At 47.2% G+C, this 21,246-nt stretch overlaps 2 protein-coding genes across 2 annotated transcripts; one reads left to right on the top strand and one right to left on the bottom strand.

The window, feature by feature from the left end:
• Positions 1-522: 522 nt before the first annotated feature.
• On the bottom strand, positions 523-5,388 carry snapin (SNAP associated protein). The gene is made up of 4 exons (XM_079259039.1): positions 5,261-5,388; positions 5,056-5,102; positions 4,819-4,937; positions 523-892 (listed from the first exon to the last, which is right to left on the bottom strand). Exons 1-4 carry the CDS (start codon positions 5,374-5,376, stop codon positions 785-787), a joined length of 390 nt encoding a protein of 129 aa, XP_079115165.1. The 5' UTR covers positions 5,377-5,388; the 3' UTR covers positions 523-784.
• A 2,680-nt stretch (positions 5,389-8,068) lies between these two features.
• Positions 8,069-19,950, top strand: chtopa (chromatin target of PRMT1a). The gene is made up of 6 exons (XM_079259057.1): positions 8,069-8,321; positions 10,977-11,066; positions 11,879-12,029; positions 18,761-18,938; positions 19,005-19,151; positions 19,227-19,950. Exons 2-6 carry the CDS (start codon positions 11,002-11,004, stop codon positions 19,427-19,429), a joined length of 744 nt encoding a protein of 247 aa, XP_079115183.1. The 5' UTR covers positions 8,069-8,321; positions 10,977-11,001; the 3' UTR covers positions 19,430-19,950.
• Positions 19,951-21,246: the final 1,296 nt, after the last annotated feature.

The raw sequence follows: 21,246 nt of genomic DNA, 5'->3' as shown, positions 1-21,246 counted from the left end.
TATTTGGGTGACTGTTGTAAATTCAGCCTTTTCTTTAATAAAAGGGGACGAATATATATGAGCACAACTGTAGGTAGCTGTTGACCTCTGACACAACATTGATCCTACAGGAGCTTCATCTACATATATTGTCGTAATAATCACAGAAGTCCAGGAAAATTTTTCCCCTCCAATTAGCAGTTAGAAATTTAAAACTTAACATCCAAATGTCTGAGTTGTTAAAGCAGCTAGACATGCGAACATCACATTGCAACCAGTAAACAGGAGCTTGTCTTTTGTCAACGATAGAAGACCATCACGAGTCAAACCTATCACTTAATAATCAGAGTGGGTGAGATAAGTAACACAGTGATGTGTATTCAGATGACACATAATGAGATTATTTCTGTCCTTATGTGGCAGATTTGTAGTAACTGTGTTTAAACTGATGAGCTGTGCAGCAGTCAGAGGGTCTATGGTTAGCTGGAATAACTGTTCATGAAGCATCACATTGTAAAGAATGAAAGTAGACAGGAGTGGAAGGACTTTGTTTAATATCATACATTAAAAATACACAGTCTTCGTCTATAGGACCAATAACAATCTGAGACACTGAGCAGAAATATATGTAGATCACCCGTCCAATCAGTTCATCCATCCATCCATCCACCCATGCATCCATCCATCCATCCATCCATGCATCCATCATGTTGGAGAGTAAGAGGAGGCACCGAAAGAACCTCCCCATGTGACAGAAGCAGGCGAGGAACCGACCAAGTCATGCAGGTACCAGAAAACATGTGGCTCAAGGTTTACTGGGAGAGCGGGAGGTGAACACTCCTGATGCTTCCAACATGGTTTTCCTTCGTGCCGTCTCCTTGGCAACGTTGTGGTTCAGTCGCCGCAGACGTTCCTGCAAAACAAGCTGTTGTTAGACGGGTGTAGAGCAGACCAGCAGCAGGGAAACCAGCTGGGAAATGGTGGAAGACATCTTCTGGTTGATCCATGACCTTCACACAAGTTTGACCTCTGATCAAACTTCTGTTCTGCAGGATTAACCTGAGACAGCTGCAGGTGTGGACTAACCTGAGACAGCAGCAGGTGTGGACTAACCTGAGACAGCTGCAGGTGTGGACTAACCTGAGACAGCTGCAGGTGTGGACTAACCTGAGACAGCTGCAGGTGTGGACTAACCTGAGACAGCTGCAGGTGTGGACTAACCTGAGACAGCAGCAGGTGTGGACTAACCCGAGACAGCAGCAGGTGTGGACTAACCCGAGACAGCAGCAGGTGTGGACTAACCTGAGACAGCTGCAGGTGTGGACTAACCTGAGACAGCAGCAGGTGTGGACTAACCTGAGACAGCTGCAGGTGTGGACTAACCTGAGACAGCAGCAGGTGTGGACTAACCCGAGACAGCTGCAGGTGTGGACTAACCCGAGACAGCTGCAGGTGTGGACTAACCCGAGACAGCAGCAGGTGTGGACTAACCCGAGACAGCTGCAGGTGTGGACTAACCCGAGACAGCAGCAGGTGTGGACTAACCCGAGACAGCAGCAGGTGTGGACTAACCCGAGACAGCAGCAGGTGTGGACTAACCCGAGACAGCAGCAGGTGTGGACTAACCTGAGACAGCAGCAGGTGTGGACTAACCCGAGACAGCTGCAGGTGTGGACTAACCTGAGACAGCAGCAGGTGTGGACTAACCCGAGACAGCAGCAGGTGTGGACTAACCCGAGACAGCTGCAGGTGTGGACTAACCCGAGACAGCTGCAGGTGTGGACTAACCTGAGACAGCTGCAGGTGTGGACTAACCTGAGACAGCAGCAGGTGTGGACTAACCTGAGACAGCAGCAGGTGTGGACTAACCCGAGACAGCAGCAGGTGTGGACTAACCCGAGACAGCTGCAGGTGTGGACTAACCCGAGACAGCTGCAGGTGTGGACTAACCTGAGACAGCAGCAGGTGTGGACTAACCCGAGACAGCTGCAGGTGTGGACTAACCTGAGACAGCTGCAGGTGTGGACTAACCTGAGACAGCAGCAGGTGTGGACTGACCTGAGACAGCTGCAGGTGTGGACTAACCTGAGACAGCAGCAGGTGTGGACTAACCTGAGACAGCTGCAGGTGTGGACTAACCCGAGACAGCTGCAGGTGTGGACTAACCTGAGACAGCAGCAGGTGTGGACTAACCCGAGACAGCAGCAGGTGTGGACTAACCCGAGACAGCTGCAGGTGTGGACTAACCCGAGACAGCAGCAGGTGTGGACTAACCCGAGACAGCTGCAGGTGTGGACTAACCTGAGACAGCTGCAGGTGTGGACTAACCCGAGACAGCAGCAGGTGTGGACTAACCTGAGACAGCTGCAGGTGTGGACTAACCTGAGACAGCAGCAGGTGTGGACTAACCCGAGACAGCAGCAGGTGTGGACTAACCTGAGACAGCAGCAGGTGTGGACTAACCTGAGACAGCAGCAGGTGTGGACTAACCTGAGACAGCAGCAGGTGTGGACTAACCTGAGACAGCTGCAGGTGTGGACTAACCCGAGACAGCAGCAGGTGTGGACTAACCTGAGACAGCAGCAGGTGTGGACTAACCTGAGACAGCTGCAGGTGTGGACTAACCTGAGACAGCAGCAGGTGTGGACTAACCTGAGACAGCTGCAGGTGTGGACTAACCTGAGACAGCTGCAGGTGTGGACTAACCTGAGACAGCTGCAGGTGTGGACTAACCTGAGACAGCTGCAGGTGTGGACTAACCCGAGACAGCAGCAGGTGTGGACTAACCCGAGACAGCAGCAGGTGTGGACTAACCTGAGACAGCTGCAGGTGTGGACTAACCTGAGACAGCAGCAGGTGTGGACTAACCTGAGACAGCAGCAGGTGTGGACTAACCTGAGACAGCAGCAGGTGTGGACTAACCCGAGACAGCTGCAGGTGTGGACTAACCTGAGACAGCAGCAGGTGTGGACTAACCCGAGACAGCTGCAGGTGTGGACTAACCTGAGACAGCAGCAGGTGTGGACTAACCCGAGACAGCAGCAGGTGTGGACTAACCCGAGACAGCAGCAGGTGTGGACTAACCCGAGACAGCTGCAGGTGTGGACTAACCTGAGACAGCAGCAGGTGTGGACTAACCTGAGACAGCAGCAGGTGTGGACTAACCTGAGACAGCAGCAGGTGTGGACTAACCTGAGACAGCTGCAGGTGTGGACTAACCTGAGACAGCTGCAGGTGTGGACTAACCTGAGACAGCTGCAGGTGTGGACTAACCTGAGACAGCAGCAGGTGTGGACTAACCTGAGACAGCTGCAGGTGTGGACTAACCTGAGACAGCAGCAGGTGTGGACTAACCTGAGACAGCAGCAGGTGTGGACTAACCCGAGACAGCTGCAGGTGTGGACTAACCTGAGACAGCTGCAGGTGTGGACTAACCCGAGACAGCTGCAGGTGTGGACTAACCTGAGACAGCAGCAGGTGTGGACTAACCTGAGACAGCAGCAGGTGTGGACTAACCTGAGACAGCAGCAGGTGTGGACTAACCTGAGACAGCTGCAGGTGTGGACTAACCTGAGACAGCAGCAGGTGTGGACTAACCTGAGACAGCAGCAGGTGTGGACTAACCTGAGACAGCAGCAGGTGTGGACTAACCCGAGACAGCAGCAGGTGTGGACTAACCTGAGACAGCAGCAGGTGTGGACTAACCTGAGACAGCTGCAGGTGTGGACTAACCCGAGACAGCAGCAGGTGTGGACTAACCCGAGACAGCAGCAGGTGTGGACTAACCTGAGACAGCAGCAGGTGTGGACTAACCCGAGACAGCTGCAGGTGTGGACTAACCCGAGACAGCAGCAGGTGTGGACTAACCCGAGACAGCAGCAGGTGTGGACTAACCCGAGACAGCAGCAGGTGTGGACTAACCTGAGACAGCAGCAGGTGTGGACTAACCTGAGACAGCTGCAGGTGTGGACTAACCTGAGACAGCAGCAGGTGTGGACTAACCTGAGACAGCAGCAGGTGTGGACTAACCCGAGACAGCAGCAGGTGTGGACTAACCTGAGACAGCAGCAGGTGTGGACTAACCTGAGACAGCAGCAGGTGTGGACTAACCTGAGACAGCAGCAGGTGTGGACTAACCTGAGACAGCAGCAGGTGTGGACTAACCTGAGACAGCAGCAGGTGTGGACTAACCTGAGACAGCAGCAGGTGTGGACTAACCTGAGACAGCAGCAGGTGTGGACTAACCTGAGACAGCAGCAGGTGTGGACTAACCTGAGACAGCAGCAGGTGTGGACTAACCTGAGACAGCAGCAGGTGTGGACTAACCCGAGACAGCAGCAGGTGTGGACTAACCTGAGACAGCTGCAGGTGTGGACTAACCCGAGACAGCTGCAGGTGTGGACTAACCCGAGACAGCTGCAGGTGTGGACTAACCTGAGACAGCAGCAGGTGTGGACTAACCCGAGACAGCTGCAGGTGTGGACTAACCTGAGACAGCAGCAGGTGTGGACTAACCTGAGACAGCAGCAGGTGTGGACTAACCCGAGACAGCTGCAGGTGTGGACTAACCCGAGACAGCAGCAGGTGTGGACTAACCTGAGACAGCAGCAGGTGTGGACTAACCCGAGACAGCAGCAGGTGTGGACTAACCTGAGACAGCTGCAGGTGTGGACTAACCCGAGACAGCAGCAGGTGTGGACTAACCTGAGACAGCAGCAGGTGTGGACTAACCTGAGACAGCAGCAGGTGTGGACTAACCTGAGACAGCAGCAGGTGTGGACTAACCTGAGACAGCAGCAGGTGTGGACTAACCTGAGACAGCAGCAGGTGTGGACTAACCTGAGCGTTCTGCAGGATGTTGTTGACCAACACAACTCTCCGGCGAGCATTCAGCAGCTTTTTCACATAGGGGTCCAGGTCCAGAGCGACCTTCTGGTGTTCATTTATCCTGCACAGTTCTGGGAGAATCATGTTCCATCAGAGTCCAACCAGCAGATCTGCACTTTGATCTTTTTATTTAATTATTATTACAAACTCATTTTCATGTACAGACTGATAAAGAAATATAAAATATACCTGTGGCCAGATTGTCTATATGTTCCCTTAGTTCCACTTGACTTTCTCTAAAACAGAATAAATAAATAACAATAAATAAAAATAATGATATTTATCCAGAGGAAAGCCGGAACAGAAAAACAGCAGAATCTCAATGAACTGGAGTCACGTGACTGAATGATTCTCTGATTTTTAGTCTGAAAATGAAATGATCTCGTGGGTTTACCGAACCGAGTGGACGTGGAGATCTAACTGCTGGATGGCAGGTCTCAGCAGGTCCAGCAGACCCTCCGACACAGCGTCTTTACCAGAACAACTTTCCACCATCGCCACTGCAGCCATGTTGGCGTCTGATCAACAAGGAAGGAGATGACGTCATGACGTACTGTCATACGTCATGACGTATGACGGTAAGGTGGGGGGGCATTTATTTGCGTACTTCTTTTTTATAAATGACATTTTGTTCCATAATTCAAATAACTCTAAAGTAGAGTTAAAATAAATTCTTGTTCATCGTTCAGAATAAAGCTGCGCGTTTTATTCAGAAATAAACTGAATTATAAATAAACTGCATTTCATTTTCTTCTTCAAATCTTTTCATTTTTAAATTTAATTAAAAGAATATTTCAGAAAAGTAATTTTAAGAATTAATTTTCATAGCCTTTCCCATGCCCTCTGATTGCTGGGAAAGGTTCCAGTATCCTTACCGCCCTAAATGGACAGTCAGAAAATGACTGACTGTCCCCAGGGCCGGAATAAAACAGCACAGGCCCCTGGGCCAGAGTGTTCCAGGGGCCCCCTTCCCCCCCGCGACATTGTAAAAATTGTGAATGGTACACTGTGAAACGACATTTCTAACATCTCTCAGCCAGTGGTACCAATAGCAACACCTGGCTTTTATGTACATTTTCTTTTATGGCCAAACTCCTGGTGTTTTCCTCACAAGGGCCCCAGGTGGGTGTGGGCCCCTGGGCCTGTGCCCATAATGCCCATTAGATAATCTGGCCTTGACTGTCCCAGCAAACAGGGTCTGAAAGATCAAATTAGCAGAAATGCTTTTTCATTTCAAGCTCATATCTGCATTACTTGATTCATAAATAAAAGTAATAATAGATCATCCAAACTGTATTTTATTTTCACCTTCAAGCCTGCTCATTTTTTGACACAACTAAAAGGAAAACTAAAAAGACACTGCTTTTCTGTTTTCATGTCCATCCTCGTAGAAAATGTTGCAAAATTCATTTTAATTTAAACAACAAGCGGAGCAGGAGTCCCATTTGCGACCTCTCTGCTTCTTCAGACTCGTCTGGCAGCTCTGAAGATGGTAGGGGCCGCTGTGCACATCTGGAGGGACTGCTGTCACTTTCAGAATAAATAAAGGTTACAACCGCTTGGAAAATAATAGATACAGGTCGCAGCATCTTTCAGGATAGTTTATAAAACATGGTATCACGTTTATAATGATGGCAGCGACATAGAATTAGGAGGATTGTTGTCTACCATATTTGCTACCAGAATATGGTCATCAGTTCCGTCAGAAAGCCCCACGGTGACTGGACTGCAATGTGGTGGGCAAGTTGTTCTTTTTCTTTTATTTAAGGTTCATTGAACAAACTGCATTACACGGGAGTATAATAAAATATGCTATATTTGACACAAAAAGAAAAATTTAAAACATCAGGAAAATCAAAGGAATAAGGAGAGGATTCAATATACAAGGTAAATCAACTGAGCATTATTATAAAATACTCCCTATACCTACATACACACACACACACACACGCGTATATATATATATATATATATATATATATATATATATATATATATATATATATAAATATAAGGAAAAATCCAGTTCAAGCACATTCATAAAACTGGCAAAAACCGTCTTATTGTTTTTCTATTTGCAATAGTTTATATAATATTTGCTCAATACAATATTATTAATAGTCACATGAAATGCATTTTTGTGTTTTTTCCACTATAACAATAATATAAATACAGTTTTTAAAAAGATAAATAAATCTCGATGGCGTTATGGGCAAAGAAACACTGGAATGTTATTTTCCTTCCTCAAAGGTATTAAAGGAAGAATAATTTCAAATTGTACACAGAATTCATGCAGCTAAAGCAAAATATGTTCATTTACTCCTAATATAATCAAAATATGCCTTTTTCTGTCTTTTTTCGAGGGAAAATGACAGAAGAACTTTATTTGATAAGACTTTTTAATTAATTATTTTTTAAAACTGATCTTCACCAACAATTACATATTTGTTATTATTCTGATTAGCCTGTTCTATGAAAGTTTTAATTGTTTGTTTTGTGTTGTTGTCTTGGACCTCGTCTGTAAATAAAGTTTGTGTAGTATGCCAGCTAAATAGGACATCAGCAAAATAATTTGTCTTAATAATCCCTCCTTTATGTTGATAAGGTTGGGGACTTAAAAATGGTCAAATAATTTATTGATTAACTGAAGCTTGATAACAAGAAATGTTTGTTTTCTAAATTAATAACTTTTGTTGAAGACCTGAATGTTTGTTATCAGTTGTTTATTCAATCATTTACAGTTTCAGCTTTAATTCTTAAAGCTTCCTATATAATGCCTTTATTATCTGTTCCTGTTTCTATGTTGTGCAGACACAGAATCGACATTTTATTCTAAAAGAATTGATAACCAATTATCGGAAGTGACGTATTCGTTAGCTTCTGGTCATAATGAGGCATTCACAAACAACTTGGAACTCGGAAATTCTGGACTCTGACTGTTTATTTTAAAAAAAACTTGCTTTGCATGTGATCTTCCAGATCTTCATAACGTCCGTGATGCCAGTCTAAGAAATCAACACACTAGAAAATTTAACTGCATAAATGAAGTCTAAATTAAATCGAGAGATTTTTTTTTTTTTTTTTTTTTTTTTTTTTTTTTGTGGATCAACCCTTTCAGAGGTTGAAATTAGCATGACTCTGGTCTGCGTTCTCCAACTTTCCGAGGAACTCGAATGCAGCATATTAACTTCTCCATTTTCTTTTCCCAGTCCCTGGGCAAGCTGCTCCATTTTAGCATTCAGACGATCGTGTTGCAGCGGTCTCTTTCCTTTCCTTTGAGTTTTATTAAACGTAGATTAACAACATTTATAGAACACACATGTAATCGATTTCTAATCAGGATAATTATATTACAAGGATATCTGAAGGGAAAGCACCACGCTGGAGCTAGTTAGCTGCTAAAGCTAACCCATAGCTGACGTCTGCGGCATTTCTCAGCCTACGGCACATTCACAGTAAGTTAAAATGAGTTAAACTACAAGAAATTACATGTCACCACATTCACAGTAAGTTAAAATGAGTCAAACTACAAGAAATTACATGTCACCACATTCACAGTAAGTTAAAATGAGTCAAACTACAAGAAATTACATGTCACCACATTCACAGTAAGTTAAAATCAGTTAAACTACAAGAAATTACATGTCACCACATTCACAGTAAGTTAAAATCAGTTAAACTACAAGAAATTACATGTCACCACATTCACAGTAAGTTAAAATGAGTTAAACTACAAGAAATTACATGTCACCACATTCACAGTAAGTTAAAATGAGTTAAACTACAAGAAATTACATGTCACCACATTCACAGTAAGTTAAAATGAGTTAAACTACAAGAAATTACATGTCACCACATTCACAGTAAGTTAAAATGAGTCAAACTACAAGAAATTACATGTCACCACATTCACAGTAAGTTAAAATGAGTTAAACTACAAGGAATTACATGTCACCACATTCACAGTAAGTTAAAATGAGTTAAACTACAAGAAATTACATGTCACCACATTCACAGTAAGTTAAAATGAGTTAAACTACAAGAAATTACATGTCACCACATTCACAGTAAGTTAAAATGAGTCAAACTACAAGAAATTACATGTCACCACATTCACAGTAAGTTAAAATGAGTTAAACTACAAGAAATTACATGTCACCACATTCACAGTAAGTTAAAATGAGTCAAACTACAAGAAATTACATGTCACCACATTCACAGTAAGTTAAAATGAGATAAACTACAAGGAATTACATGTCACCACATTCACAGTAAGTTAAAATGAGTTAAACTACAAGAAATTACATGTCACCACATTCACAGTAAGTTAAAATGAGTTAAACTACAAGGAATTACATGTCACCACATTCACAGTAAGTTAAAATGAGTTAAACTACAAGAAATGATGACATGTCGTCTAGGGATGTGGCTATACACTTTTATCACGATTCGATTCCGATTTTTTTTTTTTTTTTTGGGTGCCATTTCGATTTAAATTGCGATTCTCACAATTCTTTGATAGCGCTGAATTTTGTAGATTAAATACAAAATAAATGTATAAATCTTATTTTTTTGCTCGTAATTTTTCTTTGATTTCAATTAGAAAAAACAGCACAGTACCCAGATATCATTCTACTGCTTTTATGCCCAAGAAAACAAGTAAAAAATAAAAACGAAAAAAACATTTTACAATGAATTCTTTTTATTTGTTTGAAAAAAAAAAAAAAAAATTTTTTTTTTGACAAAAAGTGCAGTAGACTGGCCTCTGGGTTAGGGACTAAACCCCCCCTGCGGTAGACTGGCCTCTGGGTTAGGGACTAAACCCTCCCTGCGGTAGACTGGCCTCTGGGTTAGGGACTAAACCCCCCCCTGCGGTAGACTGGCCTCTGGGTTAGGGACTAAACCCCCCCCTGCGGTAGACTGGCCTCTGGGTTAGGGACTAAACCCCCCCCTGCGGTAGACTGGCCTCTGGGTTAGGGACTAAACCCCCCCTGCGGTAGACTGGCCTCTGGGTTAGGGACTAAACCCCCCCCCCCCCCTGCGTTAGACTGGCCTCTGGGTTAGGGACTAAACCCCCCCTGCGGTAGACTGACCACCTGGTTAGGGACTAAACCCCCCCTGCGGTAGACTGACCTCTGGGTTAGGGACTTAACCCCCCCTGCGGTAGACTGGCCTCTGGGTTAGGGACTAAACCCCCCCCCCCCCCTGCGGTAGACTGACCACCTGGTTAGGGACTAAACCCCCCCCTGCGGTAGACTGACCACCTGGTTAGGGACTAAACGGATTATGCGGTTAGGATGATGAATGAATGAACCACGTGACTGCATGTCGGCGAGTTCAAGGAGTGTCGTAGCTTTGGCTAGAACCTTAGCATAAAGTTGACTTTACAATCGAATAGACTTAAAGACGCATTATGTAACTTTTTAACAGTTGGTTTAAAAATAGCTTTTTATCAACTACGTAATATTACAAAGCTGGGACCAATAAGCACAAGCTCAAAATGATCATACATGCATTTGTGTCGTCACAATTAGACTATTGCAACAGCTTATTCAGATGCCTCAACACGAAAGCACTGGCCCGTCTTCAGACAGTGCAAAACTCAGCAGAGAGGCTTCTGACCAAAACCAGCAAAGGAGCCCACATCACACCCGTGTTAAAGTCTCTTCACTGGCTAGTTTAATATATCCGTTTTAAAATCCTGGTGCTTACTTTGCGACTCCTACATGGACAAGCCCCTAGTTACATTGAGGACTTTAAGCCCGACAGTCCGGCTCAAAGTCTGAGGTCGACTGGGAAACACCTGCTGATGGTCCCACGAACCCGTTTTAAAACCCGGGGAGACCGTTCTTTTGAAGCTGTCGCTCCCCGTCTCCGGAATGAGCTTCCCCAGAATCTGCTCTCTTTGGATTCACTAGATGCTGAAAACATATTTGTTCAGGCATTTTAGCTCCAAAAAAGTGACACTGCTGTGTATTTATATGCAGTATAATTTACACCGGTAACATCTGAAGGGAAAAACAAACTGAAAGCCCTTTTTTGGTCATTCAGTGGAACAGGTTATTAACGTCCAGAAATAACGGATTACTTTCATGTTTCTTCTGTTTCAGGCGCCTGGATTCCAAGTTTGTGAAAATGAGTGCGGCCTCCTCCCAAAAAGTGGTCCTGAAAAGCACCACGAAGGTGTCCCTGAATGAGCGGTGAGGCGCTACGCACCCTGTCAGCTGTTAGCAGAAGCCCAGCTTAGCTTTATCAGGTTGTAGTTCTCAGAGCGGAGAGGGGGCTGTTGTGGAGACCCAACCTTACCCCCTGTCGACGTGCACTGCTTACTCAATACTGTTGGCTATGCTGGCGCGATGTTGTGCAGGATCAGAGGTGTTGCAGCTCCTACCGGGTCCAGTGTCTTGTGTAAGCAGTGCGCACATGGTGAAGGGTGGCGGGGTAGAGGTAAAGCTGGGTAACCCTGGATCAGACCACTTAGACATATCCTCCTCTTCATCATCTTTCAGCTTCTGGGATTTTTCTCTCTCAGCCTTTAAAACAGAAGCTCTCTCATCTCATTGCTGTCTCTTCTCTTGAGAACCTGAGTGTTCAGTCCAAGCGTGGACGTGGCATCACCCCCTCCCTGTCAGTGGTTAAAGTCCCGGTCCACGCTGTAAGTGGCTGAGCTCTTGACCAGCATCTGTCCAGGGCCTCCGCCGCAGCATGACGACATCCCAGCTGATCAGCTGGAGGCCTGTAAGTGGCACGCTGTGGCTCCTCCTCCTCCTCTCTCCTCCCACCCCCCACCCCCCTCTCTCTCCATCTTCATTCAGTCTGAACTGATGTTAAACTTGTTAAACTCAGATGTACACAGGTCTGTGAGTGAGAGAGAAAATGCAAACAGGTGGGACGGAGAACCACCGGTCTTTATGTGAGAAATGACTTGATGTGGAACCCTACTTCCTCCTCCTACTGTGTGTATCCCGTCCCCTTCTTTTACCCCTCCTCTTCTTCCCTCCTACCTCTTAAGCTTCACTAACATGCTGAAGAACAAGCAACCCACAGCTGTAAGCATTCGAGCCACCATGCAACAGCAGCATTTGGCCAGCGCTCGTAACCGCCGGCTGGCCCAGCAGATGGAGAACCGCCCGTCAGTGCAAGCTGCTCTCAACCACAAGCAGGTAGTGCCAAACATCCCATCGTTTCAGTACACCTGTTCCACGTCAGAGAAACCTGACAATGCTGTTGAAAGTTACAATGACCTTATGATCTACACAAAACAATGCTGCTCTTTTTTTCTGCTCGAATACATCTGTTAAACTTCTTAGTTCCTGCATGACTGAGTTTGTAGCATTTTTTTTATCTGTCACTAGATTTCAAGATCTCTTGATGCAGTTCCTGTGAGCCGCGTCCCAATTTGGGGTCTGCATACTTCAAAGTGTGCTTTCTGCTAATAAAATGAGACTTCCTACATAGTGTATGAGAATTACCCATAGTGCTCCAGTCCTCCGTTGCCTAGCAACTACATATGCCATGTTTTTCTAATTAGTGATCCCATTTTTCCACAAAACGCACAAAAAATGACAGAATTGGATTTTTATTTATCTTCATTTACCAGTGTGTCTGAATAATATGCGGAGGAGGCGGTCTAAAGGAGCTGTCCCCGGTAAGAGCGCAGTGAAGCTCTCTCCTCTGTCAAGCTGACGTTAACTTCAGTGGAACGTAATACTGGTCAGACTCATGTAATAAAAACTATTAGTGGTTATTGGAGACAATGACGCTGTCCTCCCAGATGGATACTCGGACAAATATTTACTTTTTTTTTTTAAAAATGAAACTGTTTTATTGGTATAGCACTCTGCTGCCAATTCTTTTCAGTCAGGCGCACAGGGATTCTCTGGTTTTAGGACAAAAAGACAAAAATAGGTTGCACACTCGAATTAGCTCCCGATGTTTTATCAACCAAAAAACAAGTGACGTTTCGGGCCACAGCCCTTCCTCAGACTGACAACACCAGGTGATGCACCTGCTCTAATTATCGCTGTCTGATCACCCAACCAATCAGATAAAGTTGGCAATGTGTAAGTACACAATGAAAAATGCTCTCTAAATGAAAAAAAAACATCGGGAAAGGCGCACTGCCGATTTTTGCTAAAATGCGCGGCTTTTAGGTGTGCCTTTTCACCCGATATGCCTTATGTGTGTGCTGAATCCCAAAATCTGTAAAAATATTGAGTGATTTTAGTCAGCGCTCTGCTTAATTGACTGTTAGACCATTTCTCACCATCATAGGGGCGTAATACGAGGAGAAAATTAAAGAGTGGCTGAGAGAGGTGTATGCAGGGGTGTGAAATGTACGGCCCGCCAAGGGGCCCGTGGGATACATCTACAACATGGAAAAATACATTTTCACATTTTTAGATAAATCTGCAGTTCCTGATTTATTCGCCAGGGGGCGCACTGCCTCAGTCAGAGTAGGCAACACAAAATGCTACACTACCAGAGAAATAACGGTAGACGGCAGCAATGCGGCGTCTGGATCTGCAGGTGACATTTTCTCCTATCCTTGGAATTTTATCTGCCTCTCATTTGGCCCCGACACCCTCATCAGCAAAATGTCTTCGTCAAACAAGAGAAAAGTGACTCCGAGTGTGAGATTTTCCAAGAAAAATGGACTTCTTCCTATTTGTTCATGTGGGTGAATGGGAAACTTGTGTGCCTTGTGTGCAAGTTTCAGTCCCGATATGGAGAACTGAGAAGTGAGAAAGTAAATGAATAGTTAGTGGGTCTGAGGAAACGGCAGTCTAGTTTCACCTGGAGCCAAGAGACCAGTGATGCTGACGAGGAATACTGTAGCAGACAGGATTTTGGAACCAGGGAGTGGACTGGTCCCGCGCTGTCGTTGGTGTACCGGACGGAGAGGGAGTGGACTGGTCCCGCGCTGTCGTTGGTGTACCGGACGGAGTGGGAGTGGACTGGTCCCGCGCTGTCGTTGGTGTACCGGACGGAGAGGGAGTGGACTGGTCCCGCGCTGTCGTTGGTGTACCGGACGGAGAGGGAGTGGACTGGTCCCGCGCTGTCGTTGGTGTACCGGACGGAGTGGGAGTGGACTGGTCCCGCGCTGTCGTTGGTGTACCGGACGGAGTGGGAGTGGACTGGTCCAGCGCTGTCGTTGGTGTACCGGACGGAGTGGGAGTGGACTGGTCCCGCGCTGTCGTTGGTGTACCGGACGGAGTGGGAGTGGACTGGTCCAGCGCTGTCGTTGGTGTACCGGACGGAGTGGGAGTGGACTGGTCCCGCGCTGTCGTTGGTGTACCGGACGGAGAGGGAGTGGACTGGTCCCGCGCTGTCGTTGGTGTACCGGACGGAGAGGGAGTGGACTGGTCCCGCGCTGTCGTTGGTGTACCGGACAGAGTGGGAGTGGACTGGTCCCGCGCTGTCGTTGGTGTACCGGACGGAGAGGGAGTGGACTGGTCCCGCGCTGTCGTTGGTGTACCGGACGGAGTGGGAGTGGACTGGTCCCGCGCTGTCGTTGGTGTACCGGACGGAGAGGGAGTGGACTGGTCCCGCGCTGTCGTTGGTGTACCGGACGGAGTGGGAGTGGACTGGTCCCGCGCTGTCGTTGGTGTACCGGACGGAGTGGGAGTGGACTGGTCCCGCGCTGTCGTTGGTGTACCGGACGGAGTGGGAGTGGACTGGTCCAGCGCTGTCGTTGGTGTACCGGACGGAGTGGGAGTGGACTGGTCCCGCGCTGTCGTTGGTGTACCGGACGGAGAGGGAGTGGACTGGTCCCGCGCTGTCGTTGGTGTACCGGACGGAGTGGGAGTGGACTGGTCCCGCGCTGTCGTTGGTGTACCGGACGGAGAGGGAGTGGACTGGTCCCGCGCTGTCGTTGGTGTACCGGACGGAGTGGGAGTGGACTGGTCCCGCGCTGTCGTTGGTGTACCGGACGGAGTGGGAGTGGACTGGTCCCGCGCTGTCGTTGGTGTACCGGACGGAGAGGGAGTGGACTGGTCCCGCGCTGTCGTTGGTGTACCGGACGGAGAGGGAGTGGACTGGTCTCGCGCTGTCGTTGGTGTACCGGACGGAGAGGGAGTGGACTGGTCCCGCGCTGTCGTTGGTGTACCGGACGGAGAGGGAGTGGACTGGTCCCGCGCTGTCGTTGGTGTACCGGACGGAGAGGGAGTGGACTGGTCCAGCGCTGTCGTTGGTGTACCGGACGGAGAGGGAGTGGACTGGTCCCGCGCTGTCGTTGGTGTACCGGACGGAGAGGGAGTGGACTGGTCCCGCGCTGTCGTTGGTGTACCGGACGGAGAGGGAGTGGACTGGTCCCGCGCTGTCGTTGGTGTACCGGACGGAGAGGGAGTGGACTGGTCCCGCGCTGTCGTTGGTGTACCGGACGGAGTGGGAGTGGACTGGTCCCGCGCTGTCGTTGGTGTACCGGACGGAGAGGGAGTGGACTGGTCCCGCGCTGTCGTTGGTGTACCAGACGGAGAGGGAGTGGACTGGTCCCGCGCTGTCGTTGGTGTACCGGACGGAGTGGGAGTGGACTGGTCCCGCGCTGTCGTTGGTGTACCGGACGGAGTGGGAGTGGACTGGTCCCGCGCTGTCGTTGGTGTACCGGACGGAGAGGGAGTGGACTGGTCCCGCGCTGTCGTTGGTGTACCGGACGGAGTGGGAGTGGACTGGTCCCGCGCTGTCGTTGGTGTACCGGACGGAGTGGGAGTGGACTGGTCCCGCGCTGTCGTTGGTGTACCGGACGGAGAGGGAGTGGACTGGTCCCGCGCTGTCGTTGGTGTACCGGACGGAGAGGGAGTGGACTGGTCCCGCGCTGTCGTTGGTGTACCGGACAGAGTGGGAGTGGACTGGTCCCGCGCTGTCGTTGGTGTACCGGACAGAGTGGGAGTGGACTGGTCCCGCGCTGTCGTTGGTGTACCGGACGGAGAGGGAGTGGACTGGTCCCGCGCTGTCGTTGGTGTACCGGACGGAGAGGGAGTGGACTGGTCCCGCGCTGTCGTTGGTGTACCGGACGGAGAGGGAGTGGACTGGTCCCGCGCTGTCGTTGGTGTACCGGACGGAGAGGGAGTGGACTGGTCCCGCGCTGTCGTTGGTGTACCGGACGGAGTGGGAGTGGACTGGTCCCGCGCTGTCGTTGGTGTACCGGACGGAGTGGGAGTGGACTGGTCCCGCGCTGTCGTTGGTGTACCGGACGGAGTGGGAGTGGACTGGTCCCGCGCTGTCGTTGGTGTACCGGACGGAGTGGGAGTGGACTGGTCCCGCGCTGTCGTTGGTGTACCGGACGGAGTGGGAGTGGACTGGTCCCGCGCTGTCGTTGGTGTACCGGACGGAGAGGGAGTGTACTGGTCCCGCGCTGTCGTTGGTGTACCGGACGGCGTGGGAGTGGACTGGTCCCGCGCTGTCGTTGGTGTACCGGACGGAGAGGGAGTGGACTGGTCCCGCGCTGTCGTTGGTGTACCGGACGGAGTGGGAGTGGACTGGTCCCGCGCTGTCGTTGGTGTACCGGACGGAGAGGGAGTGGACTGGTCCCGCGCTGTCGTTGGTGTACCGGACGGAGAGGGAGTGGACTGGTCCGGAACTTGTGGAACTTTCACTGTATTTTGCATCTGGAGGCTTTGTGCTGAAAATCATTAAAACTGGATCCCGTCATGGAGGTTTTTGTCCAAACTGTTCATTTCATCCGAGCCGAATCATCGTCAGTTTGACAGCTTTCTTAGTGGCAGTAACATTACCCATGGCCTGCCATACCACAGCGAAGTAAGATGGTTAAGCCGAGGTGCAGTTCTGAAGTGGTTCCTTCATCTACGTGAGGAAATCAGACATTTCATGGAGACAAAAGGTCAACCTGTCAAGGAGCTACAGTGTCCACGATGGCTGCCGGACCTTGCATTTATGGTTGATATTACAAAGAAATGGAACCATTTAAATGTTGCAAAAAATTGTCACACAGTATTATGACAGCAGGCGTGCATTTAAGTTAGTTTTGTATTTTTGACACGGTTAAGTAAAAGTTAAAGCTGACATTATGGGAGACGCAGATGGCAGGTAGTGAACCTGCTCATTCTCCGGTGTACGCACCGCAAATGTTCATCCTGACCTGAGACCGGACAAAGACAAGACAGCAGGACTGCTGTGGGAGTTTCAGAGACAACTTCAGGCTTGAAACTGAAATTGCAGTTTTTCGCTCACTGTCAGGGCTTCTGATGCGCCCGTTGACATGCAACTTGAAATAATAGATTTGCAGTGTGGTGTCGAACTGAAGGACAAATTCGCCTCTGTGGACACATTTTACCAGTATCTCCTGCCAGGCTATCCTAAATAAACAGCACTGGCTGCAAAAATGCTGTGCGTGTTTGGGACTACCTGCCTTTTTCAGGATGTTTTTTCTGTAATGAACATTAATAAAACAAAGCTGCTCTCAAAGCTCCCACCGAAGCCCTTAAATGACATTCTGAAATTAGCTGCTCCTCGGGACATAGGTGTTGATGCACTTGTGCAGGAAACATGTCAAGTTTCAGGAATAAATACAAAGCGAGACTAAATTCTGTAAAATGCTGCTTTAAACATTGTTTGCAGAAATGAAACATTCAGTGGTGACATGAATACTTGCTACAGTAATCACTGTGCAGTTCAGTGTTAACAGACTTACTACAGAGGAGTTTGGTGAAGTGGAATATCATTTGTTCAGAAAGCTACGGGTGACGTCACGGAGGCTCCGGTCGATGGTCTGGACTGAGACTGACATGAAAACTTCTCTTCATATATTAACATTCAATACACTTTTTGTTGCAATTTATGTAAATAAGGTCACTTTTATTGTCTTTTTACCTGATTGCTCCATTAACACCAAACAGTGATTCTTTGGATTGTCAAGGCCAACATACCAAGTTGGATTACGATTTATCAAAATATTAACAAACAGGAATTTTTCATATGTTTTGATAAAATAAATTGAAAAAGTATACTATTTTAATTTAGCAAATACTAACCTGAGCCTCCTCCAGCGTGGTTCATGGATGGATTTAGAAAAAGTCTGGTATTTTGCATGACTATGTAAAGAAAAAAACAGCAAGATTTTTTTTAGTACTGGCAAATATTTACAGAATGGCTGCAATCTTATTTATATCTACCAGATACTTTACTGGTTAGCTCAGACTTTTTTTTGTTTAGAATTTTTGGGTAAATCGTTAATGTTTTAATTTTATTTTTCTTTAAAAAGAAAAAAAAAAAGAATTGGCAAAGACGCACATACAGCCTGGTTCCACATGACGTTGCAGAGATGGGATTTTAAACTACGTTAAACACCATAAGACCTAAGTTATTTCATGGCAAGGTGGATGGGTCATAAAGGACATATTACAGCTAGTCACATGACTGGCTTTACTGTTGCTTTGAGTTGGTGTTTAGTTAACCTGACATAACATGTTTTCCACCAACGCAGGCAGCCTCGGTGCTAACTCCTCCCTGGCCCACTTCTACATCCACCTACTGTATTATGAAGGACATCAGAGCCCACAGAATGTTAGAAATATAACATAGTACTTGGATATGGAACACGCTCTTTATAACATCTTAAACACATTTTACAATCCATAGTTCTCTTCCTGCGTGCCATCTTGGGTTTCATTTCTGTCTGGATCCTCGTGGTATTTCTAAGGTGAATTTGAGGCCTTGATTCTCCAGACGAACCGCCGATCAGTTAGTTTTAGTTTTATGGATTAATGATGTAAACGGAGCGGTAATCCTGCCAAGTCATTTAAACCTGACACGACGCCGTGGCGTTGCTGGACTGTGGCTGGTCTTAGCTCCGCCTCAGGTCACGACCTCCAGGTTTTCTTTGGTCTGAAATCTGGTTTTAATCTTGTCTGAATGACTTGTGATCAACTCAAACCAGAGCCTGAAGCAGCGTCTGGGGAAGGGCAGCATCCAGGCCAGGCTGGGCCGGCCTGTGGTGGCTCTGATGCGTGGAGGAGGTCCTGGAGGCAGAGGATTAATGCGAGGGATGACGAGAGGAGGCTTCAGAGGAGGACCCAGAGGAGGACTAATGAGAGGAGCGTTGTCTTCTATGAGGGGTACGTAGCTCTGAACCCGAGTCCGGACTCTGAAACCAGGTGCACTGAGCTGTGATTGTTCCACAGGGAAGAGAGTGTCTCCAGGGGGCCCCATGCGAGGCCGGGGCTCTGCTGGCCGTCTGGTGATGCGTAGAGGAGGCCGCCACCGTGGAGGAGCAGCTGGAAGAGGAGGCGTTCTGTCCAGAGGAGGAGCTCGAGGCGGAGTAGCCCGAGGTAGAAGCCTGCAGGTTGATTTGGTTGTTTAGGAATCAGCTCACGTTGAAGATGAAACTCTGATGTGTTGGATAGGCCGCGGCGGGCTCCGTGGAAGAGGCGGCTTTGCTGGTCGCGGTGGGCGGGGCCGTGGGCGGGGCCGAGGAGTCGGGCGACCCGCCGTCACCAGGGAGCAGCTGGACAACCAGCTGGATGCCTACATGTCAAAGACCAAGGGACACCTGGACGCAGAGCTGGATGCCTACATGGCTCAGGCTGACCCAGACAGCATGGAGTGACGGGACCACTGGGGGACTGCGGACGTCTCCGTAGCGTCGACATGCTGAGGAACGCCGAGGCGGGTCACATGACCCACGGTCACACCTGCATCAGCCGGCTGCTGGAGGAACATTTTATCCCATAGAACAGCATCATGAAGCCCTGACATCACCAAATTCCCATGTTTGTCTTTTTATTACGGGATTTAACATTTTTATTCTTTTATTTAATGTTTGAGACAAATCTGATGTAAAACTCATCAACAGTTCTCACTTTCATCCAAATCTTTGTTAAAATGGTTGAACTTGTGTTATGTGTGTATCTGAAACACTGCAATGCAAAACCTTGTTATTATTATTTGTATTAGTGCTTAAAAAGGATTTGGTGACGAGTTTGAAGCCAAGTACCCCCCCCCCGTTTTTGTTTTTATTTTGTTTTTCCTGTGAAAGATGTCAGACTGGAGACTGTAGAATATTTGTATTCTCCAAAACAAGTAAAAGGAAAGTTTTAATTCAAATAAAAAGTCATCTGCTCATCTTGATTTTACACGTACTTTTATCAAAATATTAACTAAAATAAATGTAAAATAAAGCTGATCATTCTTCTAGATTAATTTCTAAGGCAGAAGTTTTATCAGTAACTTTATTTTTCCTGTCATAAACTAAATCTGATTGGTAATCATTAATTGTGTCTTCATATTAATCTCACAAGTCTTTCCAAATCATTTAAAAAGTTTTAATTTACTTAATAATTTTTATATGAGTCCCAAACCTGATGAGTGTTTGGATCGCTGCTAGTTGAGGCAGAACTCCGGTTCATCACGCTTTGGTTAGAGTATCTTTGTTTTACCCACATTTACCTTTTTCTTACAACAGATCACTTAATTACAGAATAAATATTCGTTCAGCTGCAATAATCTGAATATGAAGAAAGGATGTCTTTTTTTTTCCCCTAAGAAACAAGACAATCCTAGCAAAGCACAAAGTGAGACAACCACACTTCAAAAATACTTTAATTCTACATGAGACTGACATGTTCTGGATAATTCTGACCTTTTCTCCTATAACAGATCATGTGTGTCAGATAACATTTCACCAGTGAAGTAAAACTGGGGATTTAGATTGTTTCCGAATGAATGTTTTACGTTTCCTCGCTGCCATCATATCAAAGATGTTATTTTATGACCCTTTTTCCAAACCAGATCAACCGGTTCCCCTGTTTTATGTAATAAATGTTTATATATTTCGTATAAATCATCACATTTACCTTTTATCAGCATATATCATTGTTAATAGTGGAAGAAGTAGTTTGGCTTTGTTCGGTACATTGCTGATCCTCGATGGGCTGCCAGGTGCGGGTTGTCACATGGAGGACATTTTCAGACAGGGTCCAGACAACCAGACTGTTGCTGGAGGAAGGTGTCGCACTAAACATGGAAGAATGGGAACTTCTTTGGACACATTTTGTCTGCAGAAAGAGTCCGACCAGACCGACTAAATCTAAACAGTTCAAAGCAATGAAGGAGAAAAGTCCGTAAAGTGTGCCGCCTTCTCGAGACGGTTAACCAATGAGGACATTTTCATTCCTGGACTGGCTGAAAACAACAAGAGACCTGCTGTCAGGAAAAACTAGTGGGTTCAGAGAGGAGCTCATTTTGTTAAATGGTGCGGTGACAATCATCTCATATTAAATAGCAGCAAAACAAAAGAGATGATTGTTGACTTCAGGAGGAAGAAGAATAAACAAAGCACTGTTTCCATCCTGGGAGAGGAGGTGGAGGTGGTGGAGGAATACAAGTATCTTGGAGTTCAGCTGGACAACAAACTGGACTGGAAAT

The sequence above is a fragment of the Telmatherina bonti genome (assembly GCF_933228915.1).
Source record: "Telmatherina bonti genome assembly, chromosome: 19".
Taxonomy (NCBI): Eukaryota; Metazoa; Chordata; class Actinopteri; order Atheriniformes; family Telmatherinidae; genus Telmatherina; species Telmatherina bonti.
The sequence above is the reverse complement of the archived record's forward strand: the minus strand, read 5'-3'. Positions and strand labels throughout refer to the sequence as shown.